Here is a 22,780-nt window from a genome sequence, read left to right on the forward strand (position 1 = left end):
CTTGATGCTTTGGGCCTAATGCTTAGTTCCAGCTAACTAAGGGCTTGCAGCAGCACGTTTGCTGCCAAGTTTCTGGCAACATGAGAACAATTCGTATGCACATCTGTCAGGCCCAAACAATTTGTAATTTGGAGGAAGGCAAAGGAGGGTGACATTCCCCGCAAATCCCACATAAATTTTTCTTTTACAGGAGTAGGGAGAGTTCCTGCCAAAATTTACAGGTTCTCTCCTCCTGTCTGCTCCTCTTCCCTTCCAACTTTTGGCATCTGCACAAGGTGTAACCACTGTACAAATATACAGACTAGTTTACAATGTGGCTACTACAATTATGCTAGTTTTGTAATCCATAGCACCTCATTTGTTAACATTAATAAAGATTATTAGCATTTAGTATGAAGGTGTTACTTGTACATCAAGGAGACAAACTTTAAATCATGTGTTTATATTGCTACTTACTTATTGCAGTGATGTTTTATGTGTTTTTTATATCCATCATCTTGCAACAAATGCTCTGGATTATACTTTCGAAGCCATTCTGCTTTATGAATATCAAAAGTGCTGGCCTGAGTTTTAACTTTTTTTCCTTTTCGGCCCCTGGGAACAGGAGCTGACAAACCTATGCAACATAGGAAAATACAATGTAACAACTGCATGGTATGATAGAACTTCCTTGTTTCAGGAAGACAGAGAATACTATCTGTTTTCCCTTAACATTGCAAGTGTAGATAATTCAAACAGTAATGCTAAACGACAAAAGAGGGTAGACCTACACGTAATAAAATACCATGATTACTCTCAACGTTCCCCAAGGTAAAGCGGCTGCGGTTTTAGATGGAATGGGTCATTTAACCCTTCAAAATGGTCTCCACCAGCTGTTTTTCTCCCCAAAGCCACAAAATAGGAAATTAGAAGAAGAATACATGCATTTGTATCCTCCCCCATTTTATTTCACAAGGTGAATCGTGCTTCAGTACTTTTGAGGAGTCTTTAATTTCATCACAAGCATGTCAAAAAATAGTCCTCTTACAGATTCTTACCTAGGTGATTCTGTAGCTCTCGAGTTTGCCCATCCTCCGTTGGTGTAATAAGGTCCCATATAAAACTTTTTATTTTTTCATCTCCTCTGTAATGGACAAGGCAATATGCTAGAAGGGCTCTGCAGATTATCTCTACATCCTGTTCGTTCAATTGTCTCTTGAATCGCCCATGTGATAAAATCTCTCTCCAACGGCCCCACCTGTTTAGAGTTTAACACTGGAGTTTAACATTTTAAACAAAAATGGCATCTTTAAGACTACTTGTAGAATGTTTTGCTGCAAAGTGTTAAGAGGTAAAAATATATTTTATATTTCTAATGCATTAACAATTTCCCCTTTTGTGTTGCTTTGAGAATCTAAGGTTTTCTCCCCTTACCATCCTGCAAGCTAATAGGGAAAGCCACTAGTTTTATGCAAATCTGTGAGTCTGTGAGCATTAGTTTGGTCCCTCACAGGTTTTTCTGTATCTATAAAATATTTAAACATATCCACAGGGAGATTTTCTCTTTGCTATTATAACTACTATTCTATTACACATACGTTATGGCACATTTTGTTACTACAGTTTTTTATGAGAAGAACTATAGTAACATTATATGTGTGTGTTTTACATGACCGCAATAGAAAAAGCAACATGGCCTGATCCTAAGGTCTGCTGATCAATAAGTAAGCACTTTGGTCATTATATCTATTGCCACAAAATACTACATTGTAACTGTACTGCAGCATCACTACTAAACTGCTGGAATCTGGTACAATAGCAAGTGTAAAGTAGGACACCATCCATACAGAAAATGAAATTTAAGAAATAATAATAATTTTATTATTTATATTTTTGTCTCTCTTTACACCAAAGAAACAAAAAACATTTTTACCCATAAACTAGCAAGTTTTTTTCCACCCTAAAACATTCCGTTCTTCCATATCCATTGGAGCGGTCACAAGGCCTCCGAAGTTTTGGTTTATCATCCCCTTCACTTTCAATGTCAGATAGCTCAGCAAGTTCATCCTTTGTAGAACTGAAAGGCCTTGTTTGCTTCCTAATTCTAGGAGTGTCAATAACCAAGCTATTCTGTAAAATGTAATAATATTCTGAGTCAACAGAAGTGAGCATTTTCAAAATACAAAATGATAAAATTCATCAAAACATCCTTGTCTGATATTTTATTTATTATTTTTCTTGTTTTTATAAATTTTGCAATCAGCTTTTCATTTTAAAATAATCCAAACGCAAGATTTTAAAACACAACAAATCTTAGCATCTATCTCCCAATAAACAGTAAGAGAGAAAATCAGCATGTACACTGACAAATAACCATTTACATAGTGCAGTATCAGAGATTCAACTAAGCCTGGGTGAATAAGTAGGTCTTTGCTTGGTGTCTAGAGCTTGTAAGACATGGTTCAACCATATTTGAGGGGAAAGACAGTTCCACAATCAGAGTGTCTATCAAGAATATCCTCTCTGAGGCTGCCATATATCAAATCCCTGGCAAATGTGACACTGTCAAGAGGGTGTATTCACTATATCAAGCATAATTATTCTGAGAGAAGACCCACTAAAACTAATCAACCAACATTAACCGTGTCCATTAATTTTAATGGATCTATTCTGAGTAGAACTAATACTGGTTTCAACTGACTATAACAACAAAAGCTTGTTGAACTGTAGGTATGGTAGCATTTCAAGAAAACTACAAACACTCAAATACAGCATAGGATGATAGGACATTCCTGATCCATGATCAGAATAGTCAATAATTGCTGAGTTAGAGAGAACATTTCTGTCGCTTCCCACTCCCAATTCTATGAATTGGTAAGGAAACATCCAGCAATGATCAGGTAGACAGGACACATTACTGCACTTTTCAAAAATATTTTCTCTCAAGTAATGAAAAAAGTACACTAAAACCTCATGACACAACATGAAAATCTCTGCCCCAGAATACAAAAACAGATATTTTAAATTTAGTACACAATTTGTATCCTTTTGGTAATGAAGCTTTCATAGATCACGTTTGTGGTCTATTTAAATATACATTTTCCTTTAGACACAATCTAGTTCCAGATATCTCCAAAGATCAACAGAAGGCAAGTTTGATTGGGGGGGGGATTAGTTCTTTGAGTAAACAAAATACTAACCATAGGTCTACATATACATTACTTTAGTGAAGGAAATGTTTTTAGTTAGGATACTGCCGTCCAAAGAACTTAACTTAGTTCTCCAATAGTGAACTGCTACAATAAACCTCAACTTAAAAAGCAAACAAACTGAATAGGACAATTAAAAGAACACTCGAACCTGTAAATTCAGTGCAAAAATAAATGAATGAATGAATAAATCATACTTACTCTACCACTGATGGTGTCTATGTCTATTTCTGCTTTTTTGGCCCACTTCTGCCAGAAGTTGGGATCATCTAATGAAATATCTGTCCTATTTCCAGATGCAACAAAGCTAGCCTGTAACAGCACAATAGAAAGTGTCACCAGTATATTTGTTCAGTTTCAAGTATCACAGACTAGGTTCCACATGCTTTCAAGGAAGGAAAAATACCAGCTACGTTCAAGTGAAGCCTACCAATTATAATATTTTAACCTAACCTAACTTCTAAGAGAACTGTTCTGGATGCTTATACTTTTCTTTGTGTTCTGTAAAAAGGACACCAGAAGAGCTTATAACTACCTTAGCAAATGTGGAGCCCCTTCCTTCAGATTCAATTGTAATTGTTTTCGTGCGACGCTGCAAGATTTGATCAATATCTTCCTCACAGAATTTAGAACCCTCATCCTCTTCATCCATAATGGCACCATATGCACCTCTTCGAAGCAAATCCTCAATTTCTTTTTTAGAAAGTTGTTGGATCTGTGTAAAAGAGAAACTGGTAAGTCTTATGATATTAATGCAGCTGGATACATAAAAATGCTCAATTAAAATGATTATATGGAATAATATAAGTGTTATATTTTGAAACAGTTCCACTGGATATCTAAAAAATAGTTTTACAGTAAATATTGCCTGTTACTAACAGAAACTGGTTATCCTTTCCAAAGTATGTAACTACAGCCAATACATAATTGCTTTCTGTGTATTATTTTTATTATCTTTTAAAAAGTCTCTTACAGTATCAAAATCCTATTATTGTATATACTGTAAACTACCTCAAGGATTCCCAACCTATACTTTGCCTACCTGTTCCTTAAGATCATCCATCCAACAACAGAGTCTAAAGTCTCAAACAATAGAATTCTCTCTCCAACATGGCCAATCTTTGGTTATATATAGGTTACAAAAGCCACAGAAATTTATGTGGGGGTAATAGAAAAGCAGAGAGCTAGGAAGTGGTGCAAAGCTTTAAGATGTCATTCAGACTAAGCTTTTAACTGCTCCCCTATTCTCTTGAGTAAATGATACAGTTACAAAAATAAAAACCCATTTCAAATTCCTATTTTTTTTGGTGGAGAGGAAAGAGGGGAAAATGGGTACATACACCACCAACACTATTTTCTCTTCCACTCATGCTCTGTAAGACAGCCTTATCCAGGCCAAGCTTCAAACTTGCTCTGTCAAACATCTCTCTTTCGTAAGAGTTCCGAGTTATTAGTCGGTAGACCTTCACTGCTTTGTTCTGACCAATCCTATGACAACGAGCTTGGGCCTGAGAAAAAGGTACATGAATCCATTGGACAGATTGTCAAGTAGAAATGTAATATAATGATATATTATTACTTAAATATAAAATTACTTAAATAGACATTGTTAAAACAAAATACAATTAAACTGAAGCTGTAAATGAAAACAATAAAATATAAAATTAAGGTCAATACAAATGGACTTTAGCTTTGTGTATTATAGAATATTTCTCTACCTTGTATGGCAGGGATTCACAAGTTTGCTCCTCATGGCAAGTGCTCCGATAGTGTCTGACTAGTTCGGCATGGCTCAAGCTTCCTCTGAAACCTGGAGCTACAGAGGAGGTGGGATGATCCCTCTGAACCACATTCTAAAGTTCAAAGAAAGCCTAGGACCTGTTTCAGCTTGGACTTTTCAGGAGTTTGGAGCACCTAACAACCAGTGAAAAGCCCTCACCATGCCATCTATACCTTGGAGCTTGGAACTGGAAGCTTCTTTTGTCTCTGCTGTTGCTGGGTATTTGAAGAATCCAGCAAGTGCAGAGACAAGACCGAAAACTTCTGACTCATTATGACTAGCTCAGACCTAGAGGGGGAAACGGCTTGTTTTCACATTGCACATTGCTCCACTCTCTCTTCCAACACAAAGCATGGACTTGGAAAAGTGAGGAAGAGATTTCCTCTTATTTGTGTTTTAGAGGCACAATGCCAAGTTCAGGACAAGACATCCTTCCTTGAAGAAGATATATGGTATTGGCAGCCAACAAGGGCTGCCTAGATCCTGCTGGATAGATGGTTTGCTTAAATATATTTAACAGTACACACAATGGCCTAAACCCACTGCAGATTTAAGAATGTTTCTCCTCATATGACCTAGCTAGTTAGCAAGCACCCGCAAGCAATCCTGCTTGTTCACACTTGCTCTCTCTTTGTGGATCAGATGAAATAGGTTCATTTGCAGGTGTTTCTTAGGTATTTAGCCCTATGGCAGAAGGCTAAACTGCTCAAATATATTTACCTGCAAATCATTCTGAGGATTCCAGTCAGAATCAAAAATTATGCAAGTATCCGCCGCAGTTAAATTAATGCCCAATCCACCAGCTCTGGTACAGAGAAGGAAAACAAACCGATCAGAGTCTGGCTTGCTAAATCGATCAATGGCAGCCTGACGTAAGTTCCCTCTTACTCTTCCATCAATTCGCTCATACAGGTACCTTTGAAGTGCAAAAAAAAAAAAAAAAGCCGTTAAAGAAAGGGTGTAATTGCAAACCAGAATATAAGTATAACCATGTACTTCTAAATACTACTATCCTACTGTCCTAATCAAATGAGCCTACATTGCAAGGAGATGCTGTAAATTTTTTGGTCAGGTTTTTTATTAGACACCATCTTGAAAGTGTGTTAAAATGCATCCAATACATATTCAGGTGAACCAGTAAAACATAACAATGTTCTTTTCACTCATCAGATGCTTTGAATGATAGAATTCTTAACAAGTATGTGAAATTCCATCCCCATAAGCATTCAACAATAATTTTCTTGGGGCATTTAATATATATTCACATAAACCGTATTTTTCCTTGTATAAGATTAGGGTGTTTTAACCAAAAAATTAGGTTTAAAATTGGGTCTCGTCTTATACACGGGTAGTGCTGAGTGGTGTTTTCTTAATTTGGAGTCCCCCCAGAATAGGGGGCGTTTTATACATGGGGGCATCTTATACACAGAAAAATACGGTATTTTCATTATAGAAACTTGAAAAACTTTATTCAGATATCATAAGATAAGAACACTACTTCAAGGCATTGGAGCCTCCTGGAAGGAACTTGATCGTTTCTTTGCCAACAGATAAAGAAGCCATAGTCTTGGAGGGAGGTTAGCTTGGAGCAAATCTTGTCCTGTCTCCAGATGAGGACCTAAAGAGGTCATCCAAATAAGGTGCTTTGAAAGCAGTGTTTGTTGAAAATCAATGGCCTGAGGTAAGTCTAAAGTTCAGTCATGGCTGCATTTGGTAGTGTTCCCAATTATAATTGCCTTGGTGGAGGATTCCATCCTGAACCTATGTTATATACTTGTTTTCATATTTTAAATCCAGAATTTAATTTCCATCCTTTCCTGAAGACAATGAAGAACACAGAGCAGAAAGCGGATGATTTCTTTTCTGGGGAACTGGATCTCTGTTCCCTATTTCTTTTCTGGGAAACTGGATCTCTGTTCCCTATTTCTAATAAGTAGTGAATAGTCTGCCAAATAATAGTTTTTCAGTAGACTTCAAGGCTCAGAACTGGGCGACAGAAACAGAAATTCTATGACTAGGCTGTGTTTAATGGTATTATGTTCCTAGGTATCCTTGGCCAAAACTGCCCAAGTAAGAAAAAAGAACCAGAGGAGGCCTTGAGTCCGAACTGTTCTCTGGTCCCTCTGCCTATGGGGGCTAGGTTAGGTTTGGTGGAGGAAATCTGGGACATGTCATTAAATTGTGGAGTCTGAACCACACTGACTTGGAGTTCTGAAATTCTCTATGATGAAAGGAACCTCTGCTGGAGCAGAGGTTATTTTTAGCCCCTTTCTTATGAGAAGCTGACATAACATTGTGTTTATATTTGTTTTCTATATAAAATAAAAATCAAGTAATTATACGTGTTATCTAATACATAAACTTATGGCTCTGTTGTGCTGGTGCCTTGGGGTATAGTAGGGACAGTGCTCCAATTGGAGTAGCCTCTACCAAAGGTGTCATGGATTTTGAAGAAGCACAAACTCAGGACAAAAAGGAGAAGCGAGCTAAGAGGAAGGCAAATCCTCACCACGATCAACTCCTGCCTGGAAACCTATGTCCCCACTGTGAAAGGACATGTGGAGCCAGAATTGGCCTCCACAGTCACTTACGGATACCCCATTAATACCATATTCATGGAAGACAATCTTATTTGGCTACGAGTGATCGCCAAAGAAGGAAGAGCAGGGATAGGCATCCTACAACTGAAAGGACTGCATATGGTCCTTGGCCTAATTTGATGCTGGGGAGAAGCATCTGTGGGAAGAGAAGGAAAAAATACACTGCACCTCGCAGCCCACTCAAAGAGAGGGGTATCAGAAAATAGGAGAAAGGTAGAAAGGTAGCCCTGCTCATTTTTGGCTCTGGTTCCAGCCACCATAGGCATATGGTCCCCAACAGATTAGTACCACGTGGCCATCAACAGGAAAAAAAGTTTCCCTCTCCTGCTGTGCAAGATCAGGCCAGAAATTGTGGTGCAAGGAAGTGCATGACTAGTAACTTAAAGGCATAATATACCATTAATATGGCTATTTGCACTATGAATAGTATCATACCTTTTATGTATCAGATAATCTTCAAGGATATCAAGACAGCGAACCATCTGAGAGAAAATAAGCACCTTATGGCCCCCTGCTTTCATTTTTGGAAGAAGTTTGTCAATGAGGACCAGTTTTCCAGCAGACTGGATCATTGCTTGCAGGTGGAAATCAGGAGAAGTTGGATTATAGGTCTCCCTAAACTCTCCTAAGATTTTTTCCTCAGCACCTGTCACATAAAGTAGGTATGATTTGCTTCTTCTAAAAGGTATTGACATTTTCATATAGCTTTGATGCAAAGTTCACATCATAATACTGTGAGTGCATATGCCACACATTTCATAACAGAATTTATGATCACATTGTTTTTCATTTTTCAGTCCCCATCCCTTGACACTGCTCACTTGATCCTCACTGTGGCTATTTACATTTCAACTTCAAAACTATAGCATATGCAACTAAATTCAAAAGCACTTATACACAATTTTTAAAAATACAAAGAAGTTCCCTTGTTCCTCCAGTAAAATATGATACAACAGATTAATAATTGAATTGTTATTGTTGTTCTAATTGTAATTTGTATACCGCCCTATACCTGCAGGTCTCAGGGCAGTTCACTATGGCCACCCTTATAGCACTTATACACCCTTATAGTGGTGTAGTGGTTAAGAGCGGTAGTCTCATAATCTGGGGAACTGGGTTCACATCTCCGCTCCTCCACATGCAGCTGCTGGGTGACCTTGGGCCAGTCACACTTCTTTGAAGTCTCTCAGCCCCACTCACCTCACAGAGTGTTTGTTGTGGGGGAGGAAGGGAAAGGAGAATGTTAGCCGCTTTGAGACTCCTGAAGGGGAGTGAAAGGCGGGATATCAAATCCAAACTCTTCTCTTCTTCACTCAACCTAATTTAGGGTTACCATATGTCCGGAATTTCCTGGACATATCTGGAATATTGCATCCAGGCAGAAATCACTAAAATGCCTGGGAAAATCCTGACATATGGCAACTCATGTCAGCAGTGTCGTTTTTGGCAATTTTTCTTAAAAATAGCTCTAATTTTATTTTATTTTTTGAAAAATTGCCAATAAAGTTCAACCATTTTGTCAAAAAAAGCTCAACAGAGAAGTCTGGATTTTCACTGTTTGAAATATGCCAACCGTATCCAAATTATAACTCCAAGGGAAGTTATTTTACATCATAAGAAAAATGCCTAAAGTAAGTAAAATTTAACATTTTTACATTTACCTTTGATAAGATATGGATGATTGCAGCATTTCCTGAGTTCCATCATAGTGTTAACCAAGTTGGGTACATTGGCTTGGCCTGCACCTTTTGACAAAAATGCAAAGTTTTTCTCTAAAATAGCTCGATAATATTTCTTCTGGATATTCGTTAATTCCACTTCAATAATAGTTTCTTGCTTTGGTGCCAGCTTCTTCTCTACATCTTCTTTCAGTCTTCTCAGCATCATTGGTTTCAGGATAGCTTGCAACTTTTGCACCTATATAAAATAAAAATTAGCTGAAAACCTATATAAATTGCTACGTTTCATAAGCTTATAAAGGGAGCGAATATCATTACAGTGGTACTTCAGGTTAAGCACTTAATTTGTTCTGGAGGCCCGTACTTAACCTGAATGTACATAATGTATGTATAGATTCAAATTCATATTATTTCTGCATATTTTCTTGCAACCACCATGAATTGTAGCAATACTATGGCTGATCACAACATTTTCAATTTACTTATCATTAGTTCAAATAGTGATAAAGATGGGAGAGGTGGATTTACTGTTATGGTTGAGCTGATAGTCATTACAGGACAAACAGTCCATTAAATTCTAATTTTTGAATGTATTCTGGTTCATACATCACAACAAACCATACCAATGTGCTTCCCCACTGTTGTATGTGTCACTATCCAGCTGCTCCCCTAACATATTACCCCCCCACCCCCGTTCCATCCAAACATAGACCATGGAAGAAATGACATTCTGGAGTTGTGACCCAACAAATCATACTATGGCTTGTTTGAGTAATTAGCGGGGAGAGAAGCTGTGCATGCATGCACGCAAAAAGGGCAAGGCACATTCATGATTAAACCAAGATTTAAGACAAAGTATTACTTACTGTGACATGTGAACAAGGCCTGTGTGTGAATGTGACATAATAAAAAGTTTAAAATACCTGCTCCTCTGTTTTAAGGTCTCCAAACTCTTGCATGAATGTCGATTCTGCTGGGAAGCGCAAAGGTTCAAGGAAGTGAAGAAGGCTGAAAAGTTCTTCTACTGTGTTTTGCAGTGGTGTGCCTGTCAATAGCACCTTGTGCTCCTATAGAAGATGCACATTTTGCATGATTGTCTAAAATATAGCTGGGTATGTTATGCACAATCTTGAATCTTTGAAAGGAAGTATACAGACAATGCACATATGCTAATTTATAAATAAAATAACCTATGATAAACAAGCATTGTAATAACTTTTCTGCCTTTAATACATTACGTCATTTATAAAGACTGTAAGGATTGCTGGTGAAACTGTGGACAAGTCAGAGCTGTTTTCATGCATTGTGTATTTTAATGAATATCTTAATATTAGTAAGCTGTTACAATATTCTATTCCTTTTGACCCCCAAATAGAACTATTATCTAAAGCATGCAGTACAATGGAAAAATAATAACACATACACACTAAGCTTTATTTACATTACAGTATTTGAATTAGATCATTATGGAAAGGGATTCTTGTCTGTCACACACTGTAAATAATTTTGTTATTTTCTAAATGTCTTCCATTCTCCCTCAAATTGTTTGGTCCTATATTTTCCTGCTTCACCCAGAAAATTTATGGGTGGGAGTCACCTAACAAATCTAGTCAGTGGAAGCCTTGAACAAGGACTTCTGCTTGTGCAGCAAGCCTTTCCTCGGCTCTCCCCACCCCCCCACAATTGGCAGCAGCGGTGGGGAGAATCTCCAGAACAGTGCACAGGAGGAGATGGGGAGTCATTTTGTGTGGCAAACTGAAATGCTTTTGCAAGCAGAATGATGGGAAGAGTGTGGCACTGAATTCCACCCTATGTAATTTTATTCAAAACCTGTAAGCTACGTAATTTAATCAACCATTCTTTTAAACTGAAGTATTTCTCCGTGCCCCTGGTGCCCCTGGTACTTAGTGTAGAGAAGATGCACTGTCAATATTATACCAAAAATATGGATTCTTTTTAGCGTGTAGGTATACGTATTTTAAGACTGTGCACATTTTATAAATTGCTTTGAAATTTTACTGCTATAAGGAATTTTCAAACTTTCAGGGATTTAATGCTTGCAACCGAACTTCACATTTTAAAAATAGTGGATGATCTAGTGAAAATATGGTATGTTATTGTAAGTGTGATTATTTTATGAAATAATTTTTATTTATATTTTTCAGCAATACAAATTACATTTTAAAAAAGACATTTACATCATAGTGCAACAAGGCATGTGTTAAGAATTCAAACAATAAAACAAATGACATGCTATATACAAGGTAGATAGCTTGAAGGGTTTATAGTGCTGGAGAAACTAGCTTGTATTTGCAAACACATGATTTCATGCCCAGTCATTAGCCTCTAATGATTACAGTCATGCGGAAACAGAGCAGTAAAACAACATTAACACTGTGAAAGTAGGAGCTACAACTCCCTGATTTAGAAGTATAAAATATTTATACATCTTCTGAAGGTCAAGCAGTTGGACAAACTATTGAGAACTTGGCCTCCATAAGCCCTACAGATTTAAGGGCTATATATGCAAATGAAAAGTAAACACTCACAAGATTCATGAGTTTGAGCCCCTCTAGAAGTTTGCAGTTTTTATTCTTCAATCTGTGTGCTTCATCAATAATAACACAGCGCCATTCAATGGCATTGAGTTCTGGACAGCCACCAAGAATCATTTCAAATGTGGTAATGATAGCCTGGAACTTGTATGTACCTCTAATGATGCGACCCTAGGAAGAGTGAATGAACAGAACACAATATATGATATTATCTAGAACCTTTCCATTGCTTCCGGAGGGGGAAATTGTGCTTGCATAACTGGGATGTTCTTTAACATGTGGGGGAAAGCTGGGTGTCCAAGCCTAAATGAAACCTAAAAAAGAAGAAGCCAAAGCTGCACATTCTGAAACAATATATAATGAACAAGTGAAACAATAATTGAAAGGGTGGATACAAGGCCACAATTATCTCCACCCATGCACAACCACCATAATGGCAGTCTCAGGTTGCCAAATTTCCATCAATATATTTTGCATGCACAGGATATACAGAAACAGAATAATTTTATGCCTACATATACTACTGACATTTTTAGTGCATTAAGTTGAGGGTCTAAACAGATTCTCAATTACATAAATCACATAAATCACAAAAATAAATGACAACACTATGTACAGAAATCAAACTGGTTTACTAGCTATAAGGCAAAATAGAAGGTTACCTGTGAATCTCTGAAATACATCTCATACTGCTGTATCATCTGCCTGCTAACCATACTCCCATGATATACCACAACATTAAGATCAGTCCATGTGCGGAACTCTCTTTCCCAGTTGGCTATGGTGGAAAGTGGAGCTATGATCAAGAAAGGCCCTCTTATACCAGTCCGGAGGATTTCATACAGGAATGTTATTGACTGGATGGTTTTGCCAAGACCCATTTCATCTGCTAAAATGCAGTTTTGTCTGAAAACACAAGAACATTGTTAGCAGGGCTAGAAGAACACACATTCAGGATGGCTGTCAATGTTTAAGTATAAGAAAGATTTGAAGTGTCTCTTTGCATTGTTTCCCAGGGCAAAGAATGAGTAGTGATTTAGCACCTGATTCCTTGAATTTTGTATGCTGCCTATAGATACCGTATTTCTGCATGGATTAAATATTGTCTTACTCTTCTCTCTCTTCCACATCTATTATTATTGTGTTATTGCGCTTCCAGCAGAAAAGACTTGTCTTCACTTAAAAACAATATGCTAGTAATACATTACCATTGCATTTTTTAATTTTTAAAAAATGTAGATCTGTTCATGTTCCTCTTTCTTCTCTGTCATTTTTCTTTGCTTGTTATGTTTTTTAGATTGTAAGCCTGTGCAGTGGGGACTGTCTTTTTAAACTGACTTTATGTAAGCCACTATGGGAGCCTTTTTTTAGCTGTAGAGTGGGGTACAAATGCTCCAAGTCACACATAAATAAAAGTTCATTAAATAAAAGTAACACATGCCAAAAGGTATGAAAACTAGACTGCTCATTGACACAAATTTCAAATACAAATGTTTCCTAGTTTCATTGTTTCTATTTACTTTTGAAGCAACACTAACATAAAAATTGATTTGATTGATTCAGAACACATACCTATTATACCAGTTGAAAAGTAGCCAGTTGAGCCCTTCTAACTGGTATTCCCTGAGTTGGTTGCCATTTTTATATTCCCTGGACAGCTCTATCTTCTTCCATGAATTAGAAGGAGGTCGATCCTTAGGAATAAAGCATAACATAAATGACATTTTTGGCTCTCTATTCACCTGAAAAAAGAAACTGAAGTGAAACATTCTTTCAGGGGTTATGCACACAGTCCAGTATATTGCACAGACTGAAAGAGTTGAGGATGGATTGGCTCAAGACATGTAAATGGGAGGGAGTGGAAACTCTTCCTGACATAGGTGCCAACTCCTAGGTGCCCAGCTCTTTTGGGCCCCTCCAATGTTCAGAATGATCAGGGGGTGAAGGAGGCCGAGTGCAGAGAAGAGCGCAGTGCAGTTTGGGAGCCAGCTTTTCCTCCTCCTGCCGCAGAGGGGAAGGAGCCCCTGGCCAGTGGTGGTGACAGCAAGATGAGGAGGCCAAGAACAAGAGGAGGATCCACTGGCCATTGAAGCCACGCTGCTGTGTTGGGCTCCTCCCCTTGCTCCTCTCAACATCCTGACAACACATCCCAATATCAAGCAAACATCATCAGCCCCCCTTCACCTTCTGAACAAGCTGGCACCTCTGCTTACCGACAACAAACCACACCTGAGATAAATGATTTATCCTTACCAACCGCCTTGAATCAGGTCTTAAAGCTTGCAGCTGTTCAAACTCTTCTATTTTTCCTTGGTCTACATCTTCTTTGAGCTCCCATGTGCTGTCTTCATATGGCAACGAGCACCATTTTACTAAGTAGTAAGTAACAGGCTGTAGTGGTGAAAATGATTAGTCAGACTTAACAAAATACGAAAGAATATATGCTGCCTCAGTTTAGTAAGATGTTTCAACACATTTCACATATTTGCTTTCTTCCTGTAGTTGACCCCTTTGGTTAATTATTCCTATATGCTTTCCACACTGTAAGCTTGAAAATACATTAGACAACAGATGGGGAACGTTTTTTTTGCCAGATTTTTATCTGTCCCCATTTCCATAGGCCAATCAATTGGTGTCAGAATGTCAGCCAGATAACCCATGTCTCAAAGTTCCCTGTGTAGGGACTTTGATGCAGGGCACATGTGTGTGATTTGGGGAAATGGCCTTGTAGCCAAATTGGAGTTTGTATCAGGCCAAATTTGGCATGCAGGTCAGAGGTTCACCATGCCTATATTATAGAGGTTATTTAATTATTCCCCCTTTTTTTACTCTGTCCTATTGTTATGGCTCAAGGACGCTTACAATTTGAACACAGTCACAGATATATACAACACAGGTCATACATATATATGTAAGTGCACACACTACTCTAAAAATGATCATGATAGATGCTGCAAAATGTGTGCCTTAGATTATATACGATTCTTTTTGGTTATATCCATACCTCTCCAGTGTCCTTATCTTCACAAAAGGACACTTCTAACACACGATCTACTTCAATATAATCGGGATTAAAAGGTTCTTCCTCCATCTGAAATTGAGTATATTTTATAATGAATTAATTGATCTAGTTAACAGCATAGCATGGTTCAATTCCAGAACACTGTAAATTGCACTGAAGTATATTAATAGTGGGTTGAGGTTTGCTGTTAATATATCTATAGAGAACAGAAAAGTTATTGATCAGCATTATGTGCTAAAATTACCTAGTAATATATTGCACTTTCACTATTTTTAATATAAAACCCCATTTATACTGTTTAATGCCTATAATTAAAATGAGAAAGAGAACACACACGTACATGAATGTAACAAAATACTAAACAGCAAAATATGTGTAGGCTTCTGATAATCAAGTATTTAATTAGCTTTGTAGTTTTTTGTTTCCCTCCCGCATACTCACATCTGCAAAAAAATGGGCTCTTTGTGCTTGCCTCAGCTTGAAACGTTTGATTTTCTGCTGGATTCTTTTATCTTTTAAAAGCTGTTGTTCAGTAGCCCATTCACAATGGAGGTAGGAGCTAGAATGGCATAACAGTATGTTAGCACATTGCTGCAAGCAGTTTGTTATATTTCTTCCAACACATGCCCTTAGCAATATTAGATAAATCCTTTGAAGAGAAATGATGGTCATATTTTTAATACACTATGCTCCATATGATTATTTCTCTGTGCCTGAACTTTAAAATAAAACCACAAAGTACCTGCGTACAATTGCATTCTCTCATTTTAGAACCATATTTAACAGTAAAAATAATTTAAGCTAAAAGCATGATTACAGTCCTCATTTACAAGCAGGGGTGTAACTACCTAGTTTTAATTAATATTTACTCTTTGTAGATGGGAGCCCCTGCTTTGCAAGGAACCCATGCTGCTACCATGGAAAATGGGGGGGGGGGGAATGAACACTATGTACAGATCTCTTCTACCTAGCCCTTGAAACTGTCAGCCAGCCTGGTAGTCTCAAACTTGTAATTTAACTTAAATAACTTAACTGCAATACTTACTAGTTTTTGTATTTAACAAAAAATTCCTCGGCTTCCACTGTCGCTCCCCCAGGAATCTGAAAGAGTACACAGTGTTCTGTTTAAGATTCATTTATATGAAAGCATTTTAAAAACTATGAACCAAAATCCATATCCCCATATGTACTCACTTCTTTCTTTATGATTCTGGAAGATAAAATTTTATCTACAATTGCTGCATCTTCTTCACTTGGATTCTCCTAATCAGGTGCAAAGAAACAAAAACAAAACAGGCTATATTCCATTTAAAAGCAGTCCTGAGTGCAGGTATTAGCAGAGAAGGATTATACATAAATGTGTAAAAAAATCAAATGAATAAAACTCAATATATTCAATCTCCCTCTACAGTTATTATTATGGAGCTATTCTTTCTTAGTTTTAGAACAAAAACTACTTTGTTCTTAGGACTAATATTTCACAAAACAAATGAACACATTTAGATTTACTAATAGCACCAATATATATTATTAGTATTATACAGTACATAGTGTACATAAGCTCCTTGATGCAGATCCCATGTGTACTTTAGGGTAAATAGACCCTTTCATTCCATAAAGTGGGTAGCTTTGCCCATGCACTGTTATGAGCACACAAAAATTGTACCGATTCCATTGAATTTTTTTATGGGTGTTAAGACCTATAAGCATGCATGAGTTCGCACCCATACAAGGAATCTCTCCACAGAGGCAAACTTATCTGAGAGGGAGTATATGGTGCAATGCATAATGCATTATTCCCATATAGCTACTGTTTCAGTGAGGAATACAAGGAACATAATTTGATGGACTGCTGCCTTCATTAGTTCACATTTCTAGGAGCAATCTAAACCCTAGGCCTGCTGGTATCATCAGTTTTGAACAGGTGGATCTCTGTCTGACTCTGGGCTACTGGTTGTATTCCCTCATCCTGGCTCAGGCAAAGTCTCAAAGTCCCCCTCCATCCTGGTTCAGTCATGTGATATGTCATATGACCTAGCATCCTGTTAAAGTTACACTGGCAAAATGGGTAGTATAAATCAAAATATTTTAAAGTCTTGTTTTCTCTGCTAGGCTGATGGTGGCAAAGGTGGCAGTGGCCCCATTCCTGAAATACACACTATATTGCTCTGTCTATTGTAAGACAGGGCTTGATTGGTCTTCCAAGTCATAGATTGGCTGTATCGTGCAGCACAGGAGATTTTTTTTTTGGGGGGGGAGGGGTATTTACACCTGCCCAATTATGTTGTGGGGTGGGCATATACCAAGATTCAAATCACTACTTCTTTCTTCCCTCACCTGGGGCATGTGCAAGGAAGAAAAGGTTTGGAAAACCTAAGCAAGGATCTATAATCAATCTAGACTGAAAGCAGCATGTTGAGAATTAACACGAAAGATTCTGGATTAAGAAAAACTTTTTGTGCTATGAACATGTTTGAGTGTATGTAGTCTTTGAAACTAACTACAGAACTGCAAGAGGTAAACCCCACAAATAATGAGTTTCACTTACTACAAATAATTGTAAAGGCTGTTCAGCAGGTAAAGGGGCAGAATTCTTTTTTATTTTGACAGAAACTTTGGTTTCTTCCTCAGATTGTTTTCCTTCACCTTCTTCTGCATACTTCTTCCTTTTAATTTGTCGATTTGATCTTCTCTTCTACAATGGAATTGCAAATATTGAAAGTGTTTTGACCAAGCTGTTAGAGGTTGGGGACTGAGTTAACGTTTTAAGCATATTTTCAAAATAAAAGTGTTAATTTCTGAATACCTGAGAAGTCTCATCTTTGAATGACTGCTGAGTTGTCTGCTTAGCATCAGACATTTCATCTGAAGACTCATTTTTTCTCTTTTGCTTTTTGCCCAAAGTAATAATAATCTTGCTGTTTTGAAACAAAATACAAAGTTAAGCCTGGTCATAAAATTTAAGATACTAAATGTTTTCTGTATTTAACATCAAAGATGCACTGTCAAGCTGCAACATTTTAAAATATTTCCTCCTAATCCTGATGTGGTGCTAGCCGGAGGAGGAGATTTCAATTTTTCTCTCCAGAAAAAAAGCTTACTTTAGTAGAAGAATGGAGAACTGTAGAATAATATCTATACATATTGCCTGGAAGTGCTTATTATTAACATACAAAACAAAAAAAGTTATTGATATAAGTGGTGCATATTGCATTAGTCTAAAGTATTTTCATACATAATCCAGAGTAAGCACACTAAAAAATATATTCAAGTTGACAGTTTGAAATTTTGAAACATCGAGAAGTACAGAAACCATTTCATTAGTAACAACTGATAATGACTACAGAATTGCAGGGGAAATTACAGCCCTAATGCAACAGTGCTAATTATTTCTGAGTTTACATTCAAAGGGTTACAGAAAAAGGAACAATATTAATATCATTCCATCTGGTTTTAATCAGAGGGCTGCAAATACATATAATTTTCCATATTTAAAGTCTGACAAGTGCTGCTTTTCAATGCATTATCAAAATAATCACAATGTGATTACAATCAAACCCAAATTCAGATAAAGAGATGTCCTTAGATGCACACTTTACATAATGTAGATTTGATAATTACATACTATGTAGCAATGACAGAATTGCTTTACTATAGAAATTTATGTTGCTTCACAGAACTTTCCCCATCCCTTTTATATAAAAAAATTGGCCTTTATTAATTTGCAGCAGTTACTATTCATCGAAAACAGTAAACATGACCGGCCACTGGAAGATAATTCAAAGCAGTGAAAGTGGGGCGACTCAACCATTTTCAACTGTATCATATTTAAAAGAAATAATTGAATAAATGAAGCTGGTTTAAAGAAATGATTCACCAATCACTATATATGCAAATAGTCGTACCTGCCCAAGTTACATCCATTGGATCTACTTTGGGGACAGTTTAGATCAGATGGCATCCATTATAATTACTCAGCAATTTACTAAGCTTATGAAATTTAAAAGTTAATAACATAAAATCTTGTTTGTAGATGGAGCATGTACAAAACATCTAATTTGCTAGAAGCAATTACAGAAATAAGGAAGACTATCTGGATCCCTTTAAACGTTTAAGTTCTTAAGAAAAGCATCCTGATCTTATTTCACCAGAGCAACACCACTAGTTTTCATTAGCTTTCTACATTGCAAGTCACATATGGCTGAGATGACCGATCACTTATAAACGTCAAATCATTTTTAAGAATGAATAGCAATCCAGGAAGCCCATTACAATTCTTTTTATGACAGAAGCCTAGTTTTTGTTACCAATGAGCCTATTTACTATTGATTTACTATTGTATTAACATTATTCAGTTAGGGAAACCCACAGTAAAGTTTTTGAGATAACAGTTCCTTTAATCCAAATAGCAGCCCGAAGGTTACTGAAAAGAATCTGATTGACTAATTTAGTGCTTTCCCTCAAATTAAACAAAAAGCTATCATTGGTTAGCTGGATGTTCTGAAGGAATCATAGCAGATGTATGACAACTCTAGGCAAAAGCCATGGAAAACCTAATTGGATCTGTGATTAATGTGATCATAAAAGCCTTGAAGAAAATTGTTTGCTAATGTCACCAACTTACTACTGTAAAATTATGCAACTCATAAAACCAAAATTTAAATGTGCAACATGGCACATTAAGACCACCTTGCTTCTCTACCTCCGCTTGAATTCATATCCACAGTATATAAACTCAGATTGCAGGATATTTTATAATTATTTTTAAAAGGACAATTAGTAGTACAATGACTACATAAAGAACATTTATGTGTGTTCCTAGCCTTTGATGAATTCACTCAAGAACTCCTATTCTGAGCCAGGAAGGTCCGTCAGGAGAAAAATATTTTGGACATCACTGCTACTGAACATCAAATCAAAACATTATAAAGAACAACTCAAAAGCCTAGCATTTGAACACCCACCCACCCACTCTTTCCAAAGCATGCATATAAATAATAAACCGTAAAAATCAGTACTCACACTAAGATGCATTAATAATCATACCACAAAATCCATTAACTAACAAAGCAAACAGATAAGCAGTAAACAACCCCAACTTGAAAATATGCACCAAACAGCAGATATCCCCATCATCCTCTGTACTCCCCAACCCCCATTTAAAAAGAAATTTTTCCTTTTCTCATTACACAACTGCTGCAGCCAGACCTTGCACATGATTCATCTTGCCAACTTTATGACTCATAATTCTGAAATGTACCTGAAGACCATAAAGTCCAAACCAATGTCTAAAGGTATGCTTCATTAAGGACAACACAGAATAGGACATTGCCTATGATAAGCCATTAGTACTAACATTTCCCTTCACAGTTACTGTTGATTTTAACTACACTATTACACATCTTTTTCAGGGTTAATCATGAATATGTTAAGGCTGTACATCAGAAGCAGTAAATATTAGGTAGACTGTGTAGGGGTAACAACTAAAAGTGGAAGATGTCAAGTTGGTGCTGACCCAACAGGGTCTCTTCAATGGTGATTCTGTTTGTGGAATGCCCTCATTGTTTACCTCACATTCAGGTGGATGTGGTATTTAAAAATATTCCTATTTCCCAGGCATTTGATGGCTGAAAGATACTGTTCTTGGCAATGCTGAAATCACTGATTGAGGGAATACTTTAAATTATTTTTAGAATGCTTTAAAATTGTTATAATTATAGATGTGTTTGTTCCCCTGGGTGGGATATAAATTGAACATAAGAATGAATGAACAAAATGTATGGTGTGGATGTGACCAAACTGTAGGTGGCAAAAATTCTCTTAAGAGACATTTGGCTTTCTCTGGTGGGCAGCAGGCATGCCTCCTTCAGGATTATGTTTGCTTGGCCAAATAGAATCACAGAACTGTAGAGTTGCAATGTACCCTAAGGGTCATCTAGTCCAATGCCCTGAAATACAAGAATCTCAACACATGGCTCCTGCTTAGCTTTGCAAATGTGTTAGCAGTGCATCCAAAAACAACAGAAAGCATGCTTCTTGTTTCAGAAAACACAAGTGTTTGTGATTATGCCATACATTTGAAGCACATTTTTAAAAAATGTTTTTACGCCTTTTAAAAGTGATTTTATTGAATTTTGTATTGTATTACCACATTGGTGACTGCTGCCCCAAGCTCATTTGGGGAGGAAAGGTGTAAATGAAATTCAATCAATCAATCAATCAATCAATCAATCAGAATACATAAAGAATCTTGTTTTTTGTGGCGCCTTAGACATGTGGAATACATACTTTTCCCCACAGCAACACAAATTATAACTATAGACATGAGTATTATGGAGTGGGGATCTGCACACTATCAATATTTTCTTTTGGAAACTTAGTAAATCAGTTTTGTTCTCTACAAGGTCTTTGGCAACAAAGGTTTTATGAGTTCTGGGAACAAGGAGAGCTCCTCCTCCTCAATGGCCTACATCACTGAAGTAAGGGTAAAAAAAGGTAAAGGACCCCTGGATGGTTAAGACCAGTCAAAGGCGACTATGGGGTTGCAGCGCTCATTTCACTTTGAGGCCGAGGGAGCCAGCGTTTGTCCACAGACAGCTTTCCGGGTCATATGGCCAGCTTGACTAAATACCCTTCTAATTCCTGTATCTGTCCCAGCATGTCATTTGGGTTATCTGCCCTGAAATTACTTTCAGCTAAGTTGTTAGGACTATGAGGCTGCTCACTAATGTTTGCTATCTCAACCTCACAATGAAGCATCTGCCGCAACTCCGCACAGTTTGACTAAGACTATATATTGAGTAAGGAGTGTCTTTCACTCTCCTTGTAGTCACAGTGAAGAAAAACCTCTCTCTCTCTTTCTCTCTCTCTGTGTGTGATGATAAGGATGACTTGCTTGAAGCAGACACAGTCATACTCCACACTTCAATCTCCCATTCTAGTATTATCTTTAATTTCTCTCTGTTCATACAACTATTCATGGAGGCTGATGGAGCAAAAGGTAGGGCAAACAGCTGATAAAGGTGAATGCCACAATAGAGCACACTTGGAATAGAGACAAAAACACAACAGAGTTTAAGGGGGCTGGGAGAAAAGGAGAGAGATTGAAGTAGGGGAAGAGTCTAGGAGTGGGAAGAAACAGTGAGGATGAAGTAGGGTGAAGAGAGAGCAAGTCTAAGAATTAGAAGGGGGAAAAGAAGAAACAAAGGTGTAGGGGGAGAACTTTCTATTCAACAGAAAGTGCACTCCTATCTTGTAGTAGTTCTCTGCCTCTGCTTTCCACCAACACAACACAATCTGCCTGTTCCTTCTGCTACTTCAGTCCAGTCTCCAAAATGATGTGTTAGCTAAGCTTCTCTCTCAGAACAGTACTGCGGCAAAAACATGATTGGCTGAAAGCATCCTAACTAAATTCTGATTGGTCTAGGGACACCACTCTGGTGAGGGAAATGGTATGAAGTTCTTGCAGTGAATTGGGTGCAGGCATCAGTTTGGAACAAATCACTTCATACAAATTGCAGTAAATAATTGTCCTGATTGACTAGGTGTTTCAATGGAACAAGATTCTCCTATAGGAAATTTTGAAATAAGTTACCATTTCTCCCTTTTTTCTGGAGAGGTGTGTGGGCAGGCCTGCCTGTGTCATAGTAATGCAGACTCCAAGCTGGAAGACAGGCAGAGAGTGAACAATAAGGATGTGAGAGAAGTGGAGAGGAAGAGTGAGCTGAAGCTCTGGGGTTAGGAGAGAACCAGGGTCTGCTGTGGCACAATGGCTGCTCTTGGTGGGGAACTGCCCCTTTTCCCCTCATGAACCAGCCACCCCTGACAACTTCTAAATATTTACCAAATTAGCAACATTGTGCTAAGTCCTACACAGCAATTAGGTCTCATTCACACATAACATAGTGGAATGACCCTGAGTGGTATGTACTCTCCCCTACTGGTGTAGTAATGAGG

General features: G+C 37.5%; 1 protein-coding gene across 21 annotated transcripts in view; it reads right to left on the reverse strand.

Moving 5' to 3' along the window:
- Positions 1 to 22,780, reverse strand: part of CHD9 (chromodomain helicase DNA binding protein 9) — a 73,367-nt gene that overhangs the window by 16,956 nt on the left and 33,631 nt on the right. For all 21 annotated transcript variants that reach the window (XM_083750397.1, XM_083750398.1, XM_083750414.1 and 18 more), the window contains 20 exons: positions 17,631 to 17,742; positions 17,373 to 17,519; positions 16,019 to 16,087; positions 15,870 to 15,925; positions 15,266 to 15,383; positions 14,807 to 14,893; positions 14,056 to 14,193; positions 13,375 to 13,496; positions 12,465 to 12,708; positions 11,797 to 11,973; positions 10,171 to 10,314; positions 9,230 to 9,485; positions 8,004 to 8,214; positions 5,689 to 5,884; positions 4,529 to 4,696; positions 3,724 to 3,903; positions 3,390 to 3,500; positions 1,913 to 2,109; positions 1,038 to 1,237; positions 457 to 616 (listed from right to left, as the gene is read on the reverse strand). In XM_083750397.1, the coding sequence (XP_083606523.1) occupies positions 457 to 616; positions 1,038 to 1,237; positions 1,913 to 2,109; positions 3,390 to 3,500; positions 3,724 to 3,903; positions 4,529 to 4,696; positions 5,689 to 5,884; positions 8,004 to 8,214; positions 9,230 to 9,485; positions 10,171 to 10,314; positions 11,797 to 11,973; positions 12,465 to 12,708; positions 13,375 to 13,496; positions 14,056 to 14,193; positions 14,807 to 14,893; positions 15,266 to 15,383; positions 15,870 to 15,925; positions 16,019 to 16,087; positions 17,373 to 17,519; positions 17,631 to 17,742 (3,093 nt within the window). The remainder of the gene's footprint in view (positions 1 to 456; positions 617 to 1,037; positions 1,238 to 1,912; positions 2,110 to 3,389; positions 3,501 to 3,723; positions 3,904 to 4,528; positions 4,697 to 5,688; positions 5,885 to 8,003; positions 8,215 to 9,229; positions 9,486 to 10,170; positions 10,315 to 11,796; positions 11,974 to 12,464; positions 12,709 to 13,374; positions 13,497 to 14,055; positions 14,194 to 14,806; positions 14,894 to 15,265; positions 15,384 to 15,869; positions 15,926 to 16,018; positions 16,088 to 17,372; positions 17,520 to 17,630; positions 17,743 to 22,780) is intronic.

Source organism: Podarcis gaigeae (genome assembly GCF_964106915.1).
Source record: "Podarcis gaigeae genome assembly, chromosome: 8".
NCBI classification, from domain to species: domain Eukaryota; kingdom Metazoa; phylum Chordata; class Lepidosauria; order Squamata; family Lacertidae; genus Podarcis; species Podarcis gaigeae.